We start from the raw sequence: 27,823 nt of genomic DNA, 5'->3' as shown, positions 1-27,823 counted from the left end.
AGCAAATATGGCAATAAATAATAATAAATAAATTAGTGGGAAAAGAGAAAAAATGAAACAAATTAAATAAAAAACACAAAAAGTTGAAAGAAAAACCAGGAAAGAAAATAGAGGGAAAAATAAAGCAAAACAAAAGGAAAAGAACAAAACAGGAAATGAAAGAAATGCAGAATAAAAAGGAAATGTGCAGAAAACATAGGAAGAAAGAAACAGAGAAAAGTTAAATACAGAAAACAGAAAAAGTAGAAAGAAAAAAACCAGAAACAATAAACCAAAGGAGGAAAAGTTTCTGAAGACTAAATAACGGTTGAGCTGCAGGCCTGAGTTACACATTAACACGTCTGGCCAGAGGGAGGAGTGGCTCCGGCTGCATGAAGGGGAAGTCTGACCAGAACCGAGCCGCGGCTCTGCAGCAGCAGCAGCAGCTCTTACAGCCTCAGCCTGAAATAAACTTCAGAGTCTGAATGAAACCTGCAGCCGTTTCCTCTCCGCTCTGAGCCGCTGCTGTGAAACAAGCAGAGCAGGAAGTGAGGAGACGATCTGCGGGACTCAGACCGCCGATGCCCCGCAGAGACGCGCCTCGCAGCTGACGCAACAATCCATGGGTACGTCAGATCCACCGACTCCGCTGTTATTTAGCTCCGTTTTACTTTAAAACTGCAGCTTTTCTGTGTTTGCGTGAGCGCAGGCTGCACCGCAGATCTGCAAGTCATCCAGCGGAGCCGTTTCTGGTTTATGAGCTTCCTTCTGATTCACTTCTCAGCTCCACTGTTTAAAACAAACAGAAAACATGCATGAACCAAACGGCGCAGGTTTTATTAACCTTTTAATAACATTTAGAAACTTTCGCATTAGTTAAAGTGTGGCGATTAACCGAATCTTAACCGGCTGTCGATCTTCTTCATTTTGTTCATGTCGGTATTCTCAGTGCTTTTTATTATCATTATTATTTTCAATGAAAATTCAAGTTATTTCTCAGGGTGAAAACTGGAGTTGATGTTGGCTGTTAGCCCCGTATCGCCCAGACCCAGTTAGAGTAACTTCAAATTTCAGTTTCCAAATGAATTTTCTTATTTATTTAGAGAAAAAACAAACAAACAAACCAGATTGCATGTTAAAAAAAACTAAGTGCCTCCTAATACTAATACTTATCACCTTGCTGCCATCAAGCTTCTTTAAAGTCACTCAAGGCATTTCGCTTCACTTGCTGTTGCACAATTGATGAAAATCCCCATGAAAAGCATCGTTATGTCCAGGTTTTGACTAGGCCGCTCCTAAATCTGCATTTTTTGTGTGTGTTTTTTTGAGGCATCATACTTCCACCACCGTGCTTGACTCTGTTTCTGTTGTTAGTTTTGCACCATACATATATTTTCCCAAACGTTTGTGGATGGTAAAGATGTTTTCAGTAAACGTTGGCGGGTCTTTGGGCTGTTTCGGGTCAGCTCTGGTTCTGGTCTTGGATCTCTTTCATGGAGGCCATTTTTTAAAATCCACATGCATAAATAAAAAAAGTTTAAACTTTTGTATCAACTAAACAACTTTAGAAACTTAAAGTCATTCAAATATTAAGACTTTGAGAAAATCATAACATTTGAAGGAACTTTTCCTTGTTGGATGCAAAACTCAAAACTTTATCTCTGCCTCATTTATCTTTGCAATGTCGATGAAATTCAGCATGAAAAGCATCTAAAGAAACGTATGTCCTGGTTTTGACTGGTTTTATGAGGCATCATGCTGCCACCGCCGTGCTTTACTGATTGTTCCTGCTGTGAGTTTTACACCAGATGTATGTTTCCCCAAAGTTTTGATGTTTTTAGTAAATGTTGGTGGGTTTTTTTGTTCTTTTGGGTCTGAACTTAATGTTAATTTTGGTTTATCAGTTTCTCCTGTGAAGGTTTTCCATTGTTTCGTGTTTTCTCAATGGTTTTCTGGAGTCTAAAAACCATAAAAATGTCTCTGGAGTTTTGACTAGATGAATTGATGCCAATCAGTTTGCTTCAAGCTGATCTGTTGTTGAATTATTTTGAAATTAGAGCCTGATGTGTTGCTTTTTAAGCTCTTTTGGCCTACTTCATGCTGCCAGGAAGGTCCTATTCAAGTCATTTAATATGCTTTAAAACCAAATTTTAGTAAGAAGGTTTTGGCTTCTTACTAAAACTGGGAAATTACTGTTTCTCACAGGTTGGTTTAGTTTTCTTACCTTAACAGATTGAAATATAATTGTGTAAAAATGCCTCTTTTGTTTGATTTTTAAATTGCTATGTAATTGTGACAACAAAAGCAAACCAGAACAGATTATTTCTCTGAGATGAAAAAGTGAAAACGTTCCTGATCTCTGGTATTTCTCATCTATAAAGAGTTTAAAAATAAAACATCAGCAGGAAGTCATAAAAATGAAAATCTCAACTTGCTGAAGATAAGAAACATTCATGCAAACTTTATTTAGTGTCCAATTTTGTTGAAAAAACATAGAAAACCTGATATTTGCATCAAATCCAAGAAACTGAAACAACTTTTAAAGATCGATAAGAATAAAAACACATCAGAGTTAAAATCTTAACTCTTCTTATGAAACATTGACGGAAATAAAAGTTGCTCAAGCTTAAATTTGCTTCTTCACAACATAACTGAAGACATTTCTGATTCTGTTTTGATAAAATCTGAAAATTTGAATGAACGTTTGGACGTTTCCTGGTTAGATGCAAAATTGAAAACCTGTTTCCATTCCGCCACAAACGTTTCTTTGTGAATCTGTGATGTTCATTTAAATTTAAATCCATCAGCACTTAGCAACAACAATCCACATCAGGTTGTGTAAATATAAATGTATCTTTTTATAGCAGCTCCAATATGACACTAAAATAATTCAAATGCAGAAATAACATCTCAGGTGTAAAACTAACCTGCTTTTTCAAATATTGTTTGTATTTTTTAACGTTTTCATTTATTTATTTGACAGTGTGCTGATAAAGTAACCCTGATGGAGCTGCAACACTTTTCTACCTTTCCACCAGCGTTGATCATTGTTGTGTCTCTTCGCCTGGGATTTTTTTTATAGTCAAAGTAAAATCACTCAAGTGAGAAAAGAAGCATTTTGTCATTTCTAGGAACTTCTAATTAGGAACTTCCTGTTTCCCTGGGGTATAAATATTGTGTTACTCTTCAAGACAGCGGAGGTCACACACTCACTGCCAAGTCCTTGTTAGACTCCAGAATGACAAGAATAGAATAAGATTTTAAATCAAACTTAATTTGTTCCTGCTGAAAATAGAAATGCGACGTATTTTGTTTCTGTTTCTGTGTCCAGATGTAAATCTAAGAGAAACCTGTGGGCGGTTTATTTTAAAACTCTTTATACTAAACTCTAAGTTTTAGATCACAAAATAAGGACATATTTTGAATTTATTCATAGATTTTGTGCAGAGATGGAACATGCACGGTTACTAATGTGGTTTGTTCTCATCACTCCTCAAAATGGGAAAGACAGGCGCTCTTCTAAACTTTCCCAGATCTACAATCGAATTGGAAAAGATTAAAACAACTAGAAACAATTAGAGCTGATTAGTGATGCTGTGGGCCAACTTCTCTTTCTAAATCAAATTAATCCAAAACATGATGAATAAATTCATAATGCTGGCTTTATTTGTTACAGGATAAACATAAATATTTATAAACAGAAAGAAAATAATGCAAACTAAATGGTTTCTGTCTCTGAAAATGATTGTGTTGAAAATCAGGAGTTTTTCTTATTTATCTGATGTTCCTTATTTTCGGTTTCATATCCTTCAGTAGATTTATTTCTTTTATTTTATTCCACCCAAAACGTAAAAATCACACAATAGTAACTGTTTGCGTTTTATTCTGGTAAAATTCTGGTTATTTTTAGCTAAAAAACATGGATTTGTTTTCTCTTTTCCTGACTCGGTTTTAAGGCTTCGCTCAATGAACCAAAATATTTGACGGCTCTTTTATGTTTTCATGGATATGCTTGTGGTGAAGAGAATAAAAACTTTATAGATTTTCTTTAGAAACAGCGTTTTGAACTCCTGCTTCATGTGGAGCAACGAGACGTAATAAAAGCTGCAGCCGACCAGAGGATTTTATAGCTGCATGTTTTTCTGATGCTGGTTATTTAAATCGACTACAACAGTTGAGGACAGATTCAGATTACGATTTCTCACTTCACATTAAACCACCAGGACAAACAAATCACTCAGTTTTCAGAGTTAATCTTCTTTTACTAAATAAGCTGCACTTTTTGCTTGTTTATTTCAAGTTTTGCCAGTTTAACAGCTGATTGGTGGTTTGAGTTTGTACAAAATGACTCCTGATGTTTTATTTATCAGCTTTTATTGCACTTTAGAAGCATCACTTACTGTTTATAATGTTTAAAGCTGCTGTATCATTTTGTTTTTGACTAATATAACAAACAAATTAAGCTCCAATCTGGTTTTTTATGTCAAAATTGCAAATAGTGAAAATGTTGCCAACTTCTTAGCCAATTAATTAAGGGATTAAAAGTTTTTAAAAAGTGTTAAATTGTTACTGACCAGATTAAAATTCATGCTATTATTTGAAACTATTTTAGTTGGTAAATATTAGCTTCTTATTTCTAGATGACACAGTTGGTCTTAAAATAAATTTTCCTTAATGCTAACAGTTTCAGTTTAGCGGAGTTATGTATCCACTGTAAACACCAATTGTTAAGAAATTTGGGGGTTTTAAATAAAAAGTAAAATGTCATCAGCATAATTCAAAACTTCACGTTGAGGATGGCTTTTCCAGGGATTTTGATGTATTCTTTATTTAGGATTAAAATTTCCACCATGAGAAAAGAAGTAAAAGCCAAACAGGAAGTTACTGTTTGGAATTTAAATGTCATAATTATGATATTTGGTTGTGCTGTTCCTCTAAGCAGCATGGTTTTGCTTCAGTATGTCAAAATGACCACTTTCTGTTTGGCTTTTATTTTTTCTTTCATGGCAAAACTGGCTAGCTGCTATACAGAGATTCAAAAATAAACACCCTCTACTGAAAACTGGTGGTAATTTGGCTGCAGGAGAGGAACATGAGAAACTGTGACCACAATCCATTTTTTAAATATTTTAGTGCAAATTGAAAAGACCATTTTCAACGTAAAGATTTGAGTTACGCTGATGACGTATTACTGTTTATTCAAAATCCCCAAATTTCATTACAATCGGCGTTTCTTTCAAAAGAAGAGACACAAACCCAGAAGCAGCAAGATCAAATAAATTCACTACAGTTACATTCACACAGCAGATAAATGTGACCCAAATCTGATTTTTTTTTTTTTTGACCATATGTGACCAATATCCGACTTTTTCAAAAGTCTGACTGACCCAATTCTGATAGTTTCACCCAGTAACAAAATCTAAGTTGTACCACTTTCACATGTGGAACTAAATCTGATGCGTATCTGATAGTTTCAGACTGTCATGGTGAATTTTATTCGACTCCAGAGGGTCGATAGCATCCAACTTGTTGCTCCTGCTCTGGATAAACGGCGTTATTTGAACTTTAGTGATGTTGATCAGCTGCTCTTGTTGCTATGGTTATGCATCATAATCAACTAAAATCCTTTTAGCTGCACAGCATCCAAAACTAGAGGGAATAGACAAATTATTGTTTTTAAAAACATAAAGTTGGAAGGAAAGTAACAAAGATACTCCATCATGTGTTAGCTTAGCGTCTCTCCTTTTCGCTCGCCCGTCTCTTTGCAGTTTTGGTCATCCTGCAGCATCATTTTGTCTGTTTCAGGAACAAAATGTTGCTGCCATCCAAAACTCTCTCATCTTTCTGTCATCTTTATTCTTGCTAGCTTATTTAAAAAATGCAGCACAACAATAAATTCAAAGACTTACCCAAATTTCAACATAACAGGCATTTTTTATCTACTTTTTTCACTGCTTTCATATGAAAAGCTAAGGTTTAGTTTTGTCATATCACTCCAGCTTGTGCTCTTTCATTCACTCCTATTATATTTTTAGCCCACAGTTTCTCTTTAATCTGCTACTTGCAGATGCATGGACAGTAATATGTGCAGCCACCACTTATGGTTTCATTTTTGTTTTGACAGCATCTGTTGTTTGCCTGAGTGATTGAGGCTTTGATTCTTGCTTGCATGGCTCCCCCTGTAGGCAGGAATCAGTGTCTTAGCATTTCTTGAGTGGATGAAGGCCTACTTTCATAAATTAATCATTTGGCTGCAGATTGTCACGCTGCTATGGCCTAACTACACGTGTTTCATGCACTGACCGAAGCTGAAACTCTTAGTGTAAATGTGAAACCGCCGCGGACACCTGTGATAAAACTGCTGTGGTTTCAGATGAGACGACAGAACAAGTGAAGTGAAGCCTCTGACATGGCAGTCGGGTTGAACCGCCTGCAGATCTGGGTTACCTGTCTTTGATCAGATGAGACGCGAGCCGCAGCGTTCTGCTTCCTGGGTCATTTAGCCCAAAGGAGGCTTTTGCTTTGAGTCACTCTGGACGCGCTGCGTGCGTTTAGACACTCGGTGGTTTAAATGGTGAGACCTGCTGCTCAGGAACTAGCAATCCTCGCTCTTATGAACACGAAATGTCACAGTGTCTCTGTTATCTCTAATTCTGTTTGCATTTCTGACACTTTTCAGTGAGTTGGAGTAAAACTCTGGATGCCAACACTGTTCCTCTCTCTTAAAGTGGCAGATCCCTGCAAATATAATTAGCTTCAAATGTCCTCTCAAAGCGAATTTTTCTATTATTGTTTGAGTTGATTGTATTATTCACCTCAAACTGATTCTTTAGAGGTTGGAGATAAAAAAGTTATAAGAATACATCAGGTTTAGAATGTAACTGATGAGTTTTATTTAGCAAAATTCTAAATCCCTTGCAAACTTGCAAACACCAAATATACAGAAAAATGTCTTCCTCCAATAAATTAGCATTTTACTTAGTAATATTTAATTATGTTTATGTTGCAGCTCCATGTGCAGCATTCTTAATTAACTACATCTTTGAGATTGAACTGATTACATAACTAAACATTTTCCATTGGGAGGAAATATATTTACATAAAATATTATGTGGATTTCAAATTCTAGGTGTTATTTTCTTGTTCTCATATTTTCTTTTACATATGACTTGTAAGAGACTGATTTGCTAAAAAAAAAGTGACAGTATTTTTATTTTTAAATTAGATTACCAGTAGAAAGATACGGCCTATTAAGTTCAAGTCATTGTTTATAACTGAACACAGAATAAACATTTGGCCTTTGTTTTGTTGTATTGAACCCAACATGACCCTAAAACCCAACTACATAGGAAACCATAGAGAATAAATACTATCACACCTCAATATATGCTGAAGGTTTTAAATATGAGAGGGGTAAATTAACTTTGGTGTTCCTCAGGGATGTGTTTCTAGTCCCTTGTTATTTTGCTGTACATATGTAACAGCAGCTTTAAAAAACTTCTTTTATTTCCTGATGACACATTAATTGTTTCACATGAAAATGACACAATCTGAACAATAAAATGAATTCTATTAATTTCTACATTTCAGGAAACTCTATGATAATAACCGTTTTTCAAAACAAATCTAAAGCTAAATTTAGCCCGTTTTAACAAAGGGCGTTGCAGAAATTGAGCTCAGTTTTCATTTATTGGATGCATTTTTGAAGCGAAAGGAAACCGATCTGAAAGCAAAGCTCCGCCCACTTTGGTAGAAGCCCACCAAAGTGGGCGGAGTTAAGAAATGCGGGGGGCGTGGTCAAGTGTGGGTTGAGTGGAGAGTATGAAGCAGGGATGAAACTTAGCGACGTTCGCTATATTTATCAACTTTCAAAATCCTGTAGTGACTTATTTTTTAAAGAAGTGACATGTCTGGTGACTATTGTTCTGTATTATTGGAGACTTTTATCAATTCCACTTTGAGTCCACGTTACAAATGGATTTCATTTGCTAATGTGAGATACTCTATCGATCAACACTTGTTATTCCATCTCCTGACTCGCCACTAGGGGGGGTGTGTCTGAGTGGAATGCTGAGCTGTTTAGCTGTAATCAATGCTGTACCACTGCAGTACCACCATTCAATCCAAAGAGGGCAGCACTGAAATGGTTTCAGCCAAAATACCACAGATTTAAACACATTGACACGAAAATGTCCCAATTTGCACAGAAACATAAAGATGGCATCTTTAGGGCCAGTTTATATCAGCAGATAAAGGATGTTGTGGGTTTAGTTACACTTTAAAAAGTGTTTTTATTTATAATTTTATCAGTACACACAACCTGGTTTGTTGTAAATAACTTGCCAGCTTTGAGCTTCTTTCATTTTACTGTTGAAAATGTTCACATACTATTACATCATTTCTGTTCTGTTATTTATCAGACCCATGTGTTTACCACGCAGCCTGTTAGCAGATAAGCCTTACTTCAGTCAAACAAAAAAACATTTGATTATTTTTCTCCCGATGTTCTTGTGCATTTTGTTACATTTTGTAAATAAGTGGCCTGTTCTTTGTTCCAGTCTGAGGGGATGGAAATTCCCCCGGTGTCTTTTTTCAGGTCCTGCTTGTCCGAGTGTGTAAAAAGGAAGTGTGTGTGTGTGAGTGTGAGAGATCGGCTGTATGGGTGGCGTCCGGCAGCCAATCGCATGCTTCCTCAGAGGAAGCAGGAAGTAACGCAGACGTCCAATCAGAGGCCTCGACACCTTCAGGAAACCTCAGCTGGAGTGTCAACGCGGTTCAGATTAACTGCAGACTTCCTAACAGACGCATCTCGTCTTTTTTTAACCTCCAATAATTTACTCACCTTCCACCTGAATCGGCTCGTCTGCTCTGGAACCGGAGACTCTACTCCTCCGTTAGGCCGTCCTCCCGTCGTTCCGCTGGGCTTTTTTTCAGAAGTATGGTTGCTCATCTTCCCGTGAGGCTCCTGTCATGTCCGCCGCCGTGTCCGCGCCTTCGCTGAGGAAGAAGAAGTCGTTTGCTCGGAGCTCCAAGCCGAGCACAAGGATGTGCGTTCGGGAAGAAAGGGAATTCCTGTGAGTTTGAGCTCTTCGTGTGTTTTCCTTCCGCACAACTTTACTTCGTTTGTCACTCAGTGATGCTTTGGTACATTGTCGGATATCTGGATTGAAAGTCAGAAATGAAAGGAAATCCTTTTTCTAACGTTTCTATTGTAGCAACTTTAAGGTTTTGGTTACAGGTCAGAAATAGCAGCAGCTTCACTTCAGTGGAAGAACAAAAAACACCAGAATTTGATTTACTCAACCAACCTGGTTCAGAGGCCGAGCCTGATGCAAGCCAGTTGCAAAAGAAGCACAAGTAGAGCTTTTCGTGCTCTGGGCTGTTTACTTTTATATCTTTATATCTTAGTGTTTGGTGGCTTCAATCAGAATGGAAATCTTAAAGGGAAAGTTCATATTTTTACATGTTCTGTTTGCATGGAGGTAAATGGAGCAGAGACGCATTTTAGACTCTCTGCATCTTCAATTTGATGCTAGAAAATAACTTCTCCCACCAGGAATGAAACAATTAATCGGATTAATCGGATTCTTGAAATAATTGTTAGCTAATTTAGTAATTGATTAATTGATAACTGGAGTGTGCAGGCTCTAAAAAAGGCAATTTTGCTGAAGGAACGACGCATTCAGAGCAGTAATTGAGCCAAAACTGTAAAAAATATCAATACATTTTGATTTTATGATTAAAAAATGTAAATCTGTTCAACCCAGAACTCCTCAAGTGACAGTTTTATCTTCACCTGGTTCAAATTATGCAAATAAAATCTTCCATTAAGCATCTTTAGTGATGAAATAGTTAATAAATAAATGAAAAACAGATCAGTTCTACACTGTATTTAAAAAGCTGAGCTTTTCACATGTTAATATTAAAGGATGTTTTAGCTGCAGATGCAAACTAGCTAGAAATGAGGCATTCACTGAAGGAATGATCTGTTGGTGCGTTTTATGCAACAAAATGTTTATTTTCTTATTTTAAAAAGGAATTAAGTACTTTTTTGCATCTGTTTTTGCAACACTGCATGAAAAAGGCTCTTTTAGTTATGTGAAAATTTGCAGAATGTGCAAATTAATCGTCAGAATAATCAGTTACTATTAACATATTTATAGTTAATTTTTAATGGTTAACAATGACAATAGCATGAGATAATTTAAGTTTTTGTTTTTATAACATTTTAGAAGATGAACACAATTCACATCTTTCCAATTCTTTCCAACTAATTCAGTCCCAATTAAAATTCAGTTCAATCAAATCTAAAAGTTTAAATATATTCCCTGTTTATCAGTGACTTAGTGCTGCTTTGCATTTCTCCAGACAGGAAAATGAAGCATTTTAAATGTCAAAAACGGCATTTAAATGAACTCCTGCAAAACTTTTATCTCTGCTGAAATGAAAAGATGGTTATCTACCAAGAGGTAAGATAGTTACAGCTACTAAACGCCGCACAGAACCCCGTTCAAGAAAATAATCTGCTTTTAAACAAAGATTTTAGAGCTTAAAGATGACATTTATGTTTATTTTAGTCCCATTTCACCACATAATGCAGCAAATTTACAACAGGCTCATCTGACTGGTTTGTTCTGTCAGAGATTTGTTATATTTCACAATAATCAGCTTAAAATTGGATGTTTTTATTGCTTTAAGTTGAACAGTTTTAATGTTTTATGTTTCAGTAAACAGGTAAAACTTGATTGAAAGGTTTAGAAATTTAAATATTTAAGATAAAACAAGTTAGATTTGAGCCAAACGTCAACATTTGGTCGGTTTTTGGTGACATAAGCACTTAAATAAAAAACTTTTTTTGATTCTTGGAGGTCATTTTCTCCAAGACGCTTTTGCTATTTATTCCAGTGGAGACAAAAGTTTATAATAGCATCCCATAGTCCTCCATTTATTGGTAATTTCTATGGTAATTCCTCTGTGAGGTTCGATGGCGAGAACACGAGACCTTCACAGGAAGTGTGTTCTCATTTTCGACACCGACTGAAGTGCGGTGAGAGTGGGAGGAAAGAGGGTCGAATCTGGAAGATTTTCGTCTTCAAAGTCTCCGTGCAACTTTCTGAACGTCTTGAAGCTCAGCGTGAAAAAATATCAATGTTTTTAACAAAGAGAATTAACCGATTAATTCTGGGAAAGGTTTCATGCAGAGTCTGACATTGTTGATGTGTTTCCTGTTGAGCTGGACCTCCATATTAGGACACAGGAAGAGATGATGTACATGAGGACACAGGTACACAAAGAGGAGCTGCTGTTGCTGCAGTGAGAAAGTTCACTTTCTCTTTCTGTTCTGCTTTCAGCTAGTTCTTTATTTGCAACAAAACGAGGAATTATTCACGTCGGTTGTCATCGATGCGTTTCGTTAACCTAGAGAATCTGCTGGTTCCACAGAATCGTTGCTAAATTAAACCCGTATCCATCAAAAATGCTCAATTGTCTCATCCTAAATCAATTTCCTCAAATACAAAACTATTTTTGACTGAGCAGCCAGCTAACTACAAACATAAATAATAAAAACAAAGCCAGAATAAAGTATCTCGGTTTTTAAAAATGATTATTTAAAGCTAAATTTAATAAAATAAATCCTCCTTGTTGTAAAAATTGAATAAACAGTCAGAATAACATGTGAAATTTGTTCATGTTTGTGCATTCAGTCCAGCTGCAATGTTTAAGGTTCACAAACATTTTTAAATATCAAACAAAATCAGTATTTTTTTTTATTAATCTTATTTAATGCACAGCCAATTTTAGAATTAAGATGAAAAAACTACCCAGACTAGCCTGGAAAACCATGAATTAACTATGGTTACCCACATTGTTTAAGTTCAGTGTCAGTCTGGTAGACCTGGAGAAAAAAATATTCCTTAAACAGCATCTGTCTAACAACGTAACGTAAACTAAAACAACTGAGCAAAAGGGAAATTTTTAGTCCATGTGACAAATCATTCCTGCAAGAGCAGAGGCGTCTTAATATCTTTTGTGATTGAAATCTTTTCTCATAATTACACATTTGAGTCATTTAAGAAGACGTATTTACATTTTGAGATTTTGGCACTGACAGCTTTCCATAGAACCTTGTTAGACATCTCTAAGAGCTGAATGCTGCACTGCATTAATTACTTTCTTCTTAGATTCAAGACCAATTGCATATATTCATTCCTCAGTGTTTATTCCCAATTTAGATTATACATTTGGGCATTTTTTGTGATTTTGTAACTAATAGACTTCCATAGAAACCCTGCTACATGTCTCTGTCATTGTTAGGAGCAACATGCAGCATGAAATAAAACTTTTCCTAATAATAACATGCTTATCTCCCTTTAGAAGCGGTATTTGAGATTTTGGTACTAACAACTACACATGCTAAATGCTGAGCTGCTTTAATCATTTTCTTCTGAGATAAATTAACGTAAATCTCTCAGTATTTATATCCCACTTGGATTATAAATCTAAGCACTTCTGTGATTTTGGCACTGAAGGGCTTCCATAAAACCCTGCAACAGATATCTGTCATTTTTAGGAGTATGAAATAAAACTTTCTGGTGAACACACGTTTAGGTCATTTACGTTTTTTGTTTTTTTCGGGCACTAACAGTTTTCCATAGAAACCGAATCTGTGAGCGTTTCATTAATCACTTTCTTCTTATATTCATCTAGATAAGCCCACCTGCTTCTACTCACATGTTTCCACCTGACACCAGAAAAAGTGAAGCTTTGATAACTGTTGTGGTCTCAGGATGGGGAACAGGAAATGTGCTGCGGCTTCGAAGGCGTCGCTCGCCGGCTGCGTCTACTTCCTGGGCCGGTCGGCCCCGTCGCAGCTGGGGCGGTGGTTTACCTCTGACCTTTGAGGCAGTCTGACAGGGGGGGGTCTTCGTGACTGCGCTGGGGCTTGCAGCATGCTTTTAGTCACAGCTTCAGGTTAACCGCAATCCATTTTCAGTAAAAGACACCTGGCATCTGCTGGAAATCTTTGCAGCGCAACTGCTGCAGGTTTGTCTTGTAGCATGTAGGCGTGGAAATGTAAACAGATTTATCTTTATTGCTTTGGTTTGGAAAACCGCTACAAGTTCTATTAAAAAAAGAGACGAACCAGGTTTAGCAGATTTCCGAATCTTTGAGCAATAATCAATCAATCAATCAAATTTTATTTGTATAGCACATTTCAGCAGCAAGGCGTTTCAAAGTGCTTTACATCATTACAAACACAGAATCACAAAGCAACATAGAATCAATCATTAAGTCAAGTTCCATCAATAAATTTGTAATTGATTACATTTCAAATACAATTCTAAACAGGTGGGTTTTTAGTTGAGATTTAAAAGAAGTCAGTGTTTCAGCTGTTTTACAGTTTTCTGGAAGTTTGTTCCAAATTTGTGGTGCATAGATGCTGAAAGCTGCTTCTACTCGTTTGGTTCTGGTTCTGGGGATGCAGAGCAGAACCAGAACCAGAACCTGAGAGGTCTGGAAGGTTCATACAATAACAGCAGATCTTTAATGTGTTGTGATGCTAAGCCGTTCAGTGATTTATAAACTAAATTTTATATCTATTTTAAATTTTAAAGTCTATTCTTTGAGCTACAGGGAGCCAGTGGAGGGACTTTAAAACTGGTGTTATAATGTGCTAATTAGCATAAAACGTGGATAAGAACCACACAAACTCACTAATAATCCATCATAAAGTAAATTTTATTCCTTCTTCCACCGTAGAAACTCAGTTTTCTGCTTCACAATTTGTTTATGGAAATTGAAAACTAATTACGTTTTCAACTGGAGGTTAGTCTAAAAGCAGCACAGGGCCGGATTTAAAAGGACGTGGGCCCTGGGCGGGAGATGATTTGCATTCATAACAATTTCAATAGGTTAGAACATGCTTTTATTTTGAAACTAAACGTTCTGGAGCCCTTTAAGGTTAAAATAGGTCGTTATAGGGAATAAAGAGACTTTGTGTTTGGAAACGTAACAGAAACAAAATGTCCAGAATGAGGAAATAATCTGTCGCCTCTTTGATTGGATGTTTTTCACATCCGTAAAATTTTTATGGCAGAAAAACTTCATGTCAAGTGAACATTTCTTACTGGACAGAATTTATTCCAACTGGTTATTGAGTGGGAACCATTAAAACCTCATCAGCTACCTGGACTGTTTAAATTATTCTTTTAAAATTTTTTAATGTGTATTTTTCCAAAAACAAACAATTTTATCCCTAATATAGTTTCATATTAAATTAGAAAAATCTGTTTTTATGAGTGAAATTCACAACAAAATTGAAAAAATTAGTTTTTTTTTTTCAAAGGTGGAAAATATAACCACAGAATATTCTTGCAGAAAAACTTTTTGTATTAAATATAACAATTCAAAACGTAAACCTGAAAAACCCAGATATTTTTTTTACTACAAGTGTTGCATAGATTAATAATATTTTAGTTTATTTGTAAGAGGAAAACTTAAAAATTGGACTTGGCAGAAACAAAATAATTTTTCAGGTTAATCATGTGAAGAAGCTTCAGAAAACGATCAGTTTCAAACTGTGACGCTTTTGCATTTAAGCATTTGTTTGTTTTTCAGTTAAATTGAGCAGAAGACACATTATTTTATTTATTTAATAAAATAAAATAATTATGCATAGTTATGCATTTCCTTTTTAAGATATATATATTTGTCTGTAAACCCATGACTGACTTGTCTTAGCAGTTCCAGATTATTTTTATAAGTGTTTCTAAAATCTAAATAAACATTTTAATGTGTAGTTCAGCAGAAAGAGGTCAGAGTTTAATGGTTAATTCAACAGTAGGAATATAATATGTCACAGAAATGTTTCATTTTCGTTGGATTTGATGAAATTTGTTCCATTGTGTCTGACCGGAGCGTAATTTCAGGTTTTTAGATGTTAGTAATGAGGTAATTTAGCAGGAATCCTGTCCTGAGATGGATCTGTCAGGGGTTTTCCATCCACAACTACAACGGTTTCAGTTTCCTCTTTACAGAACGACGACTCCTTTAGCCGAACGCTGGTGGAAAAACTAAACCATCGAGTAGAAGACATGACCAAACCTTTACACACGAGGATGAGTTATTATTTTATTAAATTGACAAACACCTTTTAAATTTAATTTATCTGTGTTTAATTCTCTTCAACAATAAACTAAACAGTTTTAATGGAGCAAACCTAAATAATTTGATCAAAACATAAATGTGGTCTTTGGGTTTGTTTGGTTAAATATAATTAAACAACATCCTAACTGTGTTACTGTGTTTGTCTAAATACTTTGCATGTGTGTTACTTCTGCAACAGGAACAGGAAATGGCTCCTTTCTGCTATATTTAGCCAAACGTTAATAGATAGATCTGCTTTTCAGTTTAAATCAGGCTTGTAGTTTCAAAATCCTTTCAAATAAATTAAAACATAACTGATGTGTTTGTTTAACATTACAAGCCATTGTAGGGCTTTTGTAAACGATTAATCAATTAATCAGATAAAATAATTGCTTATTGTGCAGATTTTAAATTTAATCATCTTTTTTACATTTTTAGAAATGCATTAGAAAATTACATTTATGTTAGAGAAGGAAATAAACATTTTGGTGCATTATAGGACGTAATAGAGAAGACAAACAAACTAACAAAGGTTTGTGCGTTTTTCTTGTAAAGTTTAAACCTCCATGCAGCTTCTTATCTAAAAGTAATTAAATGCAGTTCTCAGATTCTCCATGTTTTCTACTTCCTCTCATCATGACATCTTCTTCCTGTATTTACATCTGGTTCTTCTGCTCTGGACTCGTCTGACCCCTAAAGAGACCAAATGTTCTCACCTGGTTTGCAGTGACACGCTCTGGTTGACTTACAGTTTCCGTTGTGTGTAAAGAAACCAAACCGCTGGAAAAAGTTACAAGTTTATCAACCGATTCAGAACTGCAGGTGTGAAAATCACTATATATATTATTAACACATTAGATGTGTTAATGTCCCTCTCATTAGTTAAAAATGACACCTTAACGTTTTTTTCTTAACGCGTATCTGATTCAACCGCCTCATTTGTGCCACATTCGGCCATTTGAAAACATTCTGGGGGCCACAAATGGCCCCCGCACCATGCCTTGAACACCTCAGTTCTACAGGAAATCAGTGATATACCATATCCAGCCACGTTCCGGGCGAGAGGCGGGGTACACCCTGGACAGGTCGCCAGTCTGTCGCAGGGCAACACAGAGACATACAGGACAAACAACCATGCACACACACACTCACACCTAGGGAGAATTCAGAGAAACCAATTGACCTGACAGTCATGTTTTTGGACTGTGGGAGGAAGCCGGAGTACCCGGAGAGAACCCACGCATGCACAGGGAGAACATGCAAACTCCATGCAGAAAGACCCCGGCCGGGAATCGAACCCAGGACCTTCTTGCTGCAAGGCAACAGTGCTACCAACTGCGCCACTGTGCAGCCCCTGTCATTTAGGTCAAACTTTTATATTTGTGAGTAATTTTTTTTATTTTAAAAGGGTTACAAAAGTCTGTTTTTGCTCATCTTGTTGACTATAAACCCCTGAAACATGACTTTCTTCTAGAAACAAGCAGTTTACCTGATATTAAATGATGTATTATTACTTTAGGAGAGATAAATAACTAATCTAAAATGATTCAACTGGCCAAATTATTTTCTAACTCCTGAATTTGTCGCCTTGATCTCGTTTTATTGTGATAAATCCACTGCATACCTGCAGCTGCTGCCTTCTCTTCCCGCCTCCTCAGGTGAAAAGCAGATTGGAATCAGACGTGTGAATGAGTCCAGACATATTGTGTTTATTCTCAGAGGAAACATGTTCCAAGGAGTCTGGTATGCAAGCTGCTTCCTTTCCTGCGAAACAGCAGCTTTCTGATCGTTATCTCCGACCAGAAAAACAAATAAAAAGGAAAAAAGTCGAGTTGAACGAGTTCTCAGAAGAAACAAATAAGTAATTTAAACCTGTCAGTGCCGCCAGCGATATGTAAAATGTAACAAATCTTAAATCACAGATGCAAATATTTCTCCTTTTAAGGCAATAACTGGATAGAATATCATTTAATAAGACAACTAACATCCCTACTATCACAAAATACTTAGAAATGTTTCCAATAACTACTTCAACTAGGTAAATCCAGTAATCCAGAGAGACTATATTTTCATTTGTGACACATATTCACTTCTATTATTAAATCACATGATATAAATTAATTAATTATCAATCATATATTGAGTTTTAATTTAAGCAATTTAACATGGCACCATTTTTCTTCATGATAGCACTGAAAAACACACAAACTTACCAAATATTTTTGGTTTATTCCTTAGTGTAAATGTCATAGCACACTTGAAATAAGACAAAGTTAACTTACACGCAACTTTTCAGCAAATAGAGGAGCTTGTTTTATGTCAATATTTCACTTAAAAGACATTTTTCCAGTGTAAAAAGTGAAATAATTTGCCAATGGATCTAGTACTTCATTCAATATTAAGGAATTGTTGACTTAAAGCTTCTATATCTCACTAAAAAGTTTAAGTTAGTTTTGTCTTCATTTCAAGTGTAAAATATTTGCACTAAAAACAACCAAAATAGATTTTGTGTTTTTGCAGTAAGAAAAATGCTTAAATTAATTTGATGTCACTGTTCCAGACACAAGTGTTGGTTTGTAATCAGTAATAAATACAAGACTATTCTTCTATCCTTGGATATTTTTGAATTGAGAATAAATTCTCAGTTGGATGATGAAATAACCAAAACCAAGCTCAAATCTCCGCTGCTTTTTCAGCCGACTTCCCTTTAAAAACAGAGAAATGCTGAGTTCAGAGTCGCGAGGCCGGCGTGTTTTTTCAGTGTTTCTGTGTTGCTCTGAGCAGGACTTCAGGATTTCCTCCTGGGGGTGATAAGCAGCCGTTCTGACCCGGTTCTGACCCACATTAGACTTAGTGACAGAGTTATGTGTTAGCAGTCAGATGATAGCATCTGGATTCCCTCTTCATATCCAAATGAAAGCTCAGCAGAGCTGCCAGAGGTCAGAGGTCAGACACAGTGTAAGGCTCCTCCCTGGTGATTTACTGTCAGAGTTTGCTTTCCTGTTTCATCACTGTTATGTTTTCAGAAAAATGTCTTATGTCATCACTTATCACTGTTTCTACAAAAATCATTCCTATGGAGTGAAATAATTCCATTTTTGAAGTTAATACCTGTTTACTTAGCAAAGATTAGCAAGCGATTACATTGAAATATAGATGGTTTATTTAATTTTCTTCATGATTAACAAAATTTAACCTCTAAATATTACCTTGAAAACAACATAAACTAGTAGGAAAAGTAATAAGATGTCATGCAGTTGCTTTAAATCTTTACATTTTCAATGTTTTTGGACTGAGTTAGCAGCTAGCACTCAACCAACATTTAACCCTAACAAGATGAAATACTTACATTTTAGCTGAAATTAAAGAAAGCTTTGTTATTTAAAGTAGTTAAAGTGGAGTAATGTGGTTTCTAATCTTAATGTAGTTGAGAGAGACAGAATAAAACCAGGAAGGAAACAACTAATTTAGCAAAAAGGTACAATTAGCTAATGGTTACAGGTTCCCAGGTTGACTGGAAATAGTCAACTTGGGAAAATTAAAAAGGCTGAGTAAGAGTAAGAACACCAAATCAATAAAATAATAAACAAAAACTCAACATGAAAAAAAGATCACCAGCAAAAACAGCTTCTTGCTAGCTCAGTGAATAGTTCCTGAGTTAAAGGAGTAGCCATTTGTAAAAGTGTTTTTATTATTATGTTAAGGCAGGTTTTAAAATACAGTAAACTCAACAAATGAAATGATCAATATGAAAGAAAACCTAGAAGGAAACAGATAATTTAGCTAAAAGAAACCCTGCTAATAAACAACAAACTCATCAAAAGATGAGCATTAGCTAACAGCTTCATGCTAGCTACATAAGTTGTCTCTAAACTGACTACTGGATTACCTTAAAACAAATATAAAGTTGTTTTTTTTAATGGGAGAATGGTAAAATTCCCAAACTGAACTACAAAAGCATTATAATAAGAGGAAAACCAGAGAGGAAACATAGAAGCGTTTCCAGAGACCTAAATGGGTTTTTCAATGAGTTATTGGAGTATCTAATGAAAGATTTTGTAATAGTTTTTTTTTAAGCAGGTAGAAACACTAAACTGAACCACTGAAAACGTTAGTAGGACAGGAAAACCAGAAAGGTAGCAACTAATTTGACAAAAAATGGTAAACGGCTGGCCAGACAGGAACTAGTGAGCAGTTTCTAACTAGACTGAACTTTGTTACGACCCAGATGTAGATTTCTAAAAGTCAACTTGGTAAAGACACTCAAAATCAATCAATAAAAATGAAAAAATTAGTTTTATAAAAACCTCATTTTTGGTTTTTTCTCCTGAAATTCTTTCAGTTCTTTTGGTTTTGCACTTCAGACACTCATTACCACACCCTCCTTCCGTCTCAGCTCTTGATTTTGTTGATATACTGGAAATGACACATAAACACATTTGAAGATTAAAAACTTCATTAAGGGTGTTTACTTTATACTCTCCAAACACACACACACACACACACACACACACACACACTCAGATTTTTCCCTCTAAGCCTTGAACTGCAGTGAAAGGACTCGGGTTGCCGTATCTGAATCCATCTGTGTTCATGCAGAAATCCGTGCCTGCCTCCACGGAACGCTATCTCAGTTTGACTGTGATTATATAAGACGGAGAATGTAAGAGATAAAGCACCAGACAGAGAGAGAGCAGATGGGAGGGAACAAAGGGATAGTTTGATTAGAGAAAGCAGGAGTTCAGATGGACGATTCGACCCGGATCGGATCAGACGCAGAGGGAAACCCGGACAGAAAAGAGTCCAACCAGAATGCTGTTTCTGTCATGGACCTTCTGCTGACTTTAGCCTCCACGGTTTTCACCTCCACAGTCAACATGCTGCGGGAAAATACTGCTTTCCAGAGCATTAGCAAAAGACTCAGCAGGAGGTAGAGGAGAACTTGGGTGTTACGTTTAATTTTCAGTTTGTTTGGACTTTCTAAGTGAAGAAGGAATTACTTCGTTGGACTAAAAGAGGAAAACGACGAATTGATTTTCATACTTTTATGCTTTTTTTCCCCTCCCTGCCTGCAGAACCATGTCGTTTCCAGAGATGTACTGGCCGGTGCCGATGCGAGCCATCGGGGCTCAGAACCTCCTCACAATGCCGGGAGGAGTTTCCACCTCAGGATACCTCCACAAGAAGGGAGGCAGTCAGTTCAGTCTCATGAAATGTGAGTCAAACAATTAAAAAGATCATTTCTGCCTTGTTTATTAGACAGATAAAAACATTCCTGACATACGTTGTTGTCTTCAGGGCCTTTGAGGTACATAATCATCCACAAGGGTTGCGTGTACTACTTCAAAAGCAGCACCTCTCCTTCACCACAGGGGGCGTTCTCTCTCAATGGCTACAACAGGTTGGTTAAAATTAATCAGCAAGTTTTATGGCTTGTTTAGCAGATTTTGCTTGATTTAAAAACAAATTAGTTTAAGCATTTGGACTAAAGCTAGCACTTTTGGCTAATATTAGCCCAAATGCCTGGTACTCTCAAAACAAGCGTAATGAGACCACTTTAAATGAGCTTTTGGTTCTTTTTTAAGGTACATCATTCAAACCAGCCATGTTTAGTCCGCTTCAGTCCGACTCTAGTTAATTTGTCTAGAAAGTCCAGTTTGTTTGAGGCAGTCCCAAAGGTCTGGTCCACCTACAAATCTATGTCTCAGTTTGGCTTAAGTGAACTATGGTTCGGTTTGAATTCATATGTGAACGCTAAGTGGACTACTTCCCAGTTTTCATCCAATAATTATTAACAGATAAATCTCCGATCATAACTCCTACATTTGTTGGATTCAACAGAGTGATGAGGGCAGCAGAGGAGACGACGTCCAGCAACGTTTTTCCCTTTAAAATCGTTCACTTCAGTAAGAAACACAGAACGTGGTACTTTTCTGCAGCGAGCGAGGACGAGCGAAGGGTGAGAACATCACTGAACTGTGAAAGTCTTAGGTTTCTACTCTCTGCAGGAAGAAGCTGACATCTGGTTATTTTACTTTCTGTCTTACAGAAATGGATGCGATATCTGCGAAGGGAAATCGATCACTACAACGACAGAAAAGAGGCTCAAATTTCAAGGTAACCTCAAAACAACCTGGTCAAACCTACTACTTTTAAAATACAAAAGCATAAATTACCAGTCTGGTATGTATGATACTGAATAAGGTACAAGACATGAACAAGACACAAGCAACCTATCACACACATCAAAGGGCAATTTTTAATCTCCAGATAATCTAGTCTGCATGTTTTTGCTCTGCTGAAAGAAACCCGCATACTTGAAATAAACTCTCACACTTACAAATAAGACAGATGAACTTTTAACATTTGTATTTATGGTATGTTTGAACCTTCTGACTACATTTAGCCTCACAGGCTGTGCTTTATTTCAGACTATAACTGCAAACTCATATGTTAACCCTGATAGATTCAGACAAGTTCAAGAGTAGCAAACGTTGGCTAAAGCTATCAAGCTAGATAGCTTTGATTTTTAAAATGTCAATGGCTCTTCCTTATAATGGCTACTTGTTTTGTACACCATGTTTATGGTTGTGTCAATGTGGGGTGTTGATGGTTTTAAGCTAACTGTTAGCCTAGAAGCTACATAGCTAGCTGGATAGCTAAAGCAAAAACATCCTTTTTCTGGAAAATCCACAAAAAATAGTCAGTTTATAAACCACATATGACAGAATGATTGGCATTTTGATGTAAATGTAAATTTTCTAAGGAGCTTTGAGCAATTTTATTTTGTAATTCATAAACTTTTCCTTGTTGCCACAGTGACTCTGACTCAGACGCAGACTTCTATGGCACCATAGAGAGACCCATGGAAATTAAACACGCTGTTGACACAGCAAAGGATGGTAAGACCATGCTGACACCTACAGCAATGCTCCACCGTTTAATTATCTATTAAACTTTAGTATTTGCTCTCTTTATGTAAAGATTATGTTGATGAGGACGATGATGAAGAAGATGAAGAAGACTATCTGAAGCCAGACGGTGATGGTTCACCAACATCAACAGGTAAAACCATCTGAAAAAACATCTAAAAAATAAATACAAGCATTATATATATCAGTCAATATTAATAGTTATTGAAAATGTTTTGTTTTAAACATCTGAAATACAGCTAACCTGATGACATGTCTCGCTTTATCCACAATTGTCACTTCTTGCCATTGTTGTTTATTTTTAAGCAGTTATGAGACAAAACCTTAAACTGCTGCTGTGCAAGTTACTCAACAGCCTGTTGCTAGGCAACCAAAGATTGAGTGAGTTAGTTGATACCGGCAGTGGCTCAAGCCTTTCCTCTGCCTACATCCGCCAGCCCAGTCATATTGATCAGATGTATTATCTATTAATATTGATCAAGTGTCTATCGTGATATATATTGTTGATGTTTGTCCAGCCCTACTTCTGTTCTGTTCACATTTTCTAGAACAAGGTAGAAGTTATTCCATGTATCTTGCTGAAGGTCTTTCAGTGTCTAAGTTGGTGATTTCCCCCCCTGCAGGTCAACCCACCGGGCCGCCTCCTGCCTACCCTCCTCCACCGGTGCCGGCTACTCCGCTCCGTCGGGATTCCAGTCCAAATGTCCAGAAAGCCTTGCCTCCACCTGTTACTGGACAGCACAGAAACCCAACGAGCCCACTCCCCAAAAAGCCCTCCATTCCTCACCAGTCCCTCCAGAAAGAACAAAGCAAAGGTCTGCCCCCTCCTCTGCCCTTTGCCCCTCACCTGCAGAAGTCGCCGTCTCCGACTCCTCCTGCTCTTCCTCCCAGCTCCTTGAAAACTGCTCAGAACAGGACGATCTCTTTGGGGAATACTGCCAACGATAGGAGAGACCTGAGGTCCCACCCTACCGTTCAGGTCCACTTGCCGGCCACTCTGCCCATCTGTGACCAGCTGCACAACAGGATGGCCCTGAACGGCCCGGTCAACAGCTCCCCAATCACAGGCAGTACCCAGTCTCTGGGAAACCACTGCCTTCGGACCAAGCCCTCCGTACCACTGCCCCACACCGAAGTTAACCTGCTATCCACTAGTGCCCCATCGCTGCCTGCCAAACCTCCAACGTCTCCGCTGCTCAAACCTGGACTTCACAACAAGCCGACGATACCGAAACCGCCTCCACCGATGGCCAAACCGCCGCAGCCTCTGGAAAAGCCAAAGTCTCCGTTTCAGTAAGTTACATTCAAGGAATAACCAGAACATTTAAACCACCATTAGCCACAGTTTGGGGTGAACATTTTTCCAGATGTTTGGCCATAATTCTTGACAGTTTGGCTACGTTCAGGTGAATGCCACACATATCTGACTTTTTCAATTCAAACCTTTTCAGCCACCAAAAATATGTGCCTCTTCCATATGTGGAACTAATCTGGACACATATTCGATTGTTTTCAAATCATTTAGGTTCTGAATTCTCATGTAACTTTTAACTGACTTGAGAAATGCGTCATAATTCTGCAACAGAAAGAGCTAAACCAAATAACGGCTGAAAACAAAAGAAAATCAACATTCACACCATTTCTGGTTCCAACTGCACCTCCAAACAGATTTCTCTGCAAAAGTTGCCGTCAATGTTCCACTATCGTGTGACGATACTTCTCCTATTGCTGAATAACTTCAAAATAAATCCATAGACGACTGCGTCCATTATAACTTTCGCTTTTCTTCTGTGCATGCGTGTCGCTTTAGGGTCATAAACCTTTCAAACAGAAGTCTGATTGCGGTTGTTTTTAATTAGTAGCATGAAAAGAAGATCAGATTTCCAAAATGGCGAAACTGAGCATCAAGACCTGCTGTGTGAACACAAACATAGTCAGAAATTAGGAACAAGACACAAACAAATTGATTTAATCCAAACAGAAAGAAAATGTGTTGCTCTCAGAAACTCCAAAGTATGTTTTTTGAAACTTAGGGACCTGAAGTCAGCATCTCTGATTTCACACATGTTCATGGTTTGTTTCACATCAAATGCAGTTGGACTGTTTTCTCATCCAACCAAAGCTCACAGCAGAGTTCAGTAAACCTTGATTTTACAGAAGAGGGATTTCCCTGCCATACCAGTTGGTATTCAGGTAGTGTCTAAAGCAGAAGTCTCCTGCTCTGGTCCTTCCAAAGCTGCTTCTTCTTTGTCAAGTCTCGCTCTCATTGGTTAATGTTTGGTTTGGTTCAAGCCAATCCGGGTGTGTCTTTGTTACAGTCTGTTCTTTGCTGCTGTGGGTGTGATTATTGGGAATGTCCTCCTATGATTTTATTTGCAGTGACATTTTGCAATGGAGAACCTCAAGGTTGTGGTTTTGATGGACTTAAATATACCCAGATATTTCATTTTGTCGTAAAAGCAACCAGCCGGAAGTGTCAAGTAAAATTAAATCTCTGCGTCATCTACGAATCTCACGATTGTCCACTGCGGTGTTTGAGATTTTGTTGTTTTAGAGAGTTTGTTAGGTTTGGCTTTTGCTTATGCAAAAGTAAATCACAGGCCAATAAACGGATACACCGCTTGGTGCAACTTATACCACCTCTGGAAGCGGTTATGGAAAACATGGAGGAACCAAAGAACCAGTTAAAGTCAAAGAACAAAGTTAAAGTCAGAGAACCAGTTAAAGATGCCTCCTCGGTATCTAATGAGTCAGTCATTCGATTCAGGTGTGTTGGACACATCTACAAGTTTCAGGACTGAATTTGGGGACCATTTGGTCTAAAAGCTGAGACTAAGTGACCCCAAGATGCCAATGTCTTTAGCAGTGACCCAGCACAGAACTAGAGATGTTTTTACCTCCCTTTACATCCTCCTGTCTGTCTGGCGTCCAGATTCCTCGTCCAGTTTGGTTGTAATAGTTCCAGTTAAACCAGTTGTGTCCACAATGCAAGTTTATATCTTCTTAAACAGAAAATGTCAAGTAAAAGACAACAAATTGTTTTTTTTAGTAAGTCATGCCCCAAACATCCAGTGACCGTTTACCCAGAAACACACCTGGTCACACCCGTCTATTTGGCTAAATGTCCTTTTTATTATAATATAACTTGTTTAATTTATTGTAGTGCCGGTAAAGAATGAAGAATTCACCATAATGTTTTTAATTGGGCTAATTTTGGAAACTAAGGAGTTTCACCTTTGGGATTTTGGCCTTTGCAAAAAGTTTGACACTATTCAGTTAAACTGTTTGATTCTTGCCACTACCTCCTTTATTATAGCAATTTCTCATAATTTTTTGACTTTAGTTTTGTTTTATTTGTCTAATATTTCATTGTATAGATTTCCCATGTTTCTGACTGTTACGGTAGATAAATATGTGAGTTCAGACAGGAAATCTGCCTGAACTAGATGAATCTGCTTCTCTAACTAACGAGTGTTTTCTTGTCAGAAGAGCATCTCCAGACGGGCAGAGTTTCCGTTTGCTGGGAGAGGAGATCCCCGCTGATTTCAAGAAGAAACCAAAGTCATCCAAACACAGACGCGACTCCGATGACGACTACGAAAATGTAAGCAATCTACAAATAACACTAAGCAGCTTTTTGGCCTTTAGTCTCAGTTTTGTGACATTTTTAATATATTTTTCTGTATCTTTTGTTAAAGTTAAAGCTGAGTTGTTTCTGTGTGCAGGTGCAGCTGCCAGAGTCAGTTTTCATCGATTCAACTGAAACCACCTTTGTGGAAAAGTACGAGACTTTTTAATGCTTTACAGATTAGAAACGCTTTTAAACCAAAACCAATTCTTCTTTTCTGGACTTTTACTGCCCCCTAGTGGCAAAACCCAACACCTATTTCTTCAATTATTTTATTTTTCTCAGCTTTTAACACTCGACAATCTTGTAGACATTTTCATATTTTATGAATTTAGTCTTTTAGTAATAATAAAAACCATGTGTTGATGTTTTTCTCTTCAGGCTTTTTAAAGAGTGCTGTGCTAATCCACCGGATGGACTCTACGGCATCAGAAAGTCAGGAACCAAAACTGCAAAGGTAGAAAAAATAATTATGGGTTAAAGTTCTTCAGAGGATGGTATTCTCTTGTAAAATTTTTAGAAAGTTAATATTTTTTAAATAATTCTCAGTGAAAACTTGTTTTTTAAAATCATTTTAATAAAATATTTACTTTGCGGTGTTTTTGAGGGGAGAACATCTTTTCTGAATGTGCTGAAGTTGTTTTTAAAGACTTAATTTGATAGTTTTGTGACTTAACTTATAACAGAAAGTGAAGAGTTAAGGTTAAAGTAGCCAGAAGTGAAATAAAATCAGAAAATGTGTGATTAAAGGATATTTTTGTGTTTTTCAGGTGCTGGTGGTTTGGGACGTCGCTATAAACAAGGCCAGAAACTACAGACTGTTTGAAGAGGTAAGAAACCCACCAGCGCCCCCTGCTGTATTATAATGACTCTATGTTTGTAATAACTCATTAACGTCTCCTTTTTGTCTGCTGACAGGATGACAGCGTATTTCTGGAGAGCGACCTGACCTTCCCCAACCTGGCAGCGCTGGTTGAACACTACTACAGCCAACCTCTTCCTCACCACGGCTCGCTGTGCCTGCAGAAGCCTTACGCCAAAGTCCTGAGCTGAAGCCAAACATGCAGCTGGAGACGCATCTTCAAACGGATTCAATACAAACTGAACTGAAAATCACCCAGAGGAGGATGGAAAACCGGCGGGAAATCAGAGCAGTTTGATGGTTGTGACACATTTTGTCCACCAGGAGGCGACAAATGACAACATAAAGCAACAGATTCTGGATTTGCAGCCTACATACATAAACATATCACTCAATATAGCTATAAGTATTTATTTCTGTATCATTTCTCTAAGTAATTTCAGATGTTGAAGCCTATGATGAGTATTTCTGTGTAAATCTGGCTGCGTCACATGACACATAATGACTTTAAACAAGCCAAACGGACAAAATTAAAGGCTAAAAGTCGCATTCTGAACCTTCCTTGACACGAGAGAACAGAAACTTACGACTTACATTTCAGTTGGAAATAAAGGCAAAACATTAACAGAAGTGGGAAATCTTGTTTTCAAATTAATAGTGCAGCCAAACTGGGACTGATTATCTGTTTTTGTCAACATTGAAACAGGCTGTTTAACATTTGTACATTCCTGAGTTTTATACTGTGCAGCTTTTGTCCATATTTATATGTAAATATGTAAAAGAATGACTGTAAATATGTAAATGTGATGTTTTTTTACAAAAATATATACTGAGAATGTATAAATGATTGCATAAAAAATGGGTTTTATCTTTATTTTGTGCATTTGTATATAGAAACTTCAGAGTCTGGTAATTTTGGATGATAAAGTTGAGCAACATAACGAGACAACACAATAAAAATAAGTTAGTTAGTTAATAATAAGTCAGTAAATGTTTCAAATATCTAAAAAGATTTATTCACCTCTGGTTTTATGTCCAAACATCAAATTAATTTCTAGACTAATTAGAAATTTCAGTAAAATTTTGTGTTTTTGCAGTGTTTAATATTAAATAAGCAAAATATGAATAAAAGAGAAATAGATGCTTTTGAAAAAACAAATATAAGAAAATCAAAGACTTTGTAGGCATAGTAAGTCTGATTTATGCAATTACTTTTGAACTTAATCTGTTTTTTTGCATTCATTTGTTGAATGTTAATGCCTACCAAAAAACAAA

The 27,823-nt window shown here is 36.8% G+C and overlaps 2 protein-coding genes across 5 annotated transcripts in view; both read left to right on the top strand.

Annotated features, from left to right (window-relative positions):
* Positions 1–27,823, top strand: part of LOC114149750 (protein NLRC5-like) — a 1,536,511-nt gene that overhangs the window by 1,384,664 nt on the left and 124,024 nt on the right. The window lies entirely within an intron of this gene.
* Positions 397–27,422, top strand: sh3bp2 (SH3-domain binding protein 2). 4 transcript variants are annotated; one of them, XM_028025877.1, is made up of 13 exons: positions 397–605; positions 20,202–20,341; positions 20,425–20,527; positions 20,968–21,085; positions 21,176–21,243; positions 21,946–22,028; positions 22,111–22,191; positions 22,682–23,351; positions 25,545–25,662; positions 25,784–25,839; positions 26,068–26,143; positions 26,457–26,516; positions 26,605–27,422. In XM_028025877.1, the coding sequence occupies exons 2-13, from the start codon at positions 20,206–20,208 to the stop codon at positions 26,737–26,739; spliced, it is 1,704 nt and encodes a 567-aa protein (XP_027881678.1). In that variant the 5' UTR covers positions 397–605; positions 20,202–20,205; the 3' UTR covers positions 26,740–27,422. The 4 variants fall into 4 exon arrangements, with proteins under 4 accessions (XP_027881678.1, XP_027881676.1, XP_027881675.1 ...); XM_028025875.1 differs by lacking the exon at positions 397–605 and adding an exon at positions 8,711–9,053; XM_028025874.1 differs by lacking the exon at positions 397–605 and adding an exon at positions 19,674–20,056 and having other exon boundaries at positions 25,548–25,662.

Source organism: Xiphophorus couchianus, chromosome 8, assembly GCF_001444195.1.
Source record: "Xiphophorus couchianus chromosome 8, X_couchianus-1.0, whole genome shotgun sequence".
Classification (NCBI taxonomy): domain Eukaryota; kingdom Metazoa; phylum Chordata; class Actinopteri; order Cyprinodontiformes; family Poeciliidae; genus Xiphophorus; species Xiphophorus couchianus.
The sequence above is the reverse complement of the archived record's forward strand: the minus strand, read 5'-3'. Positions and strand labels throughout refer to the sequence as shown.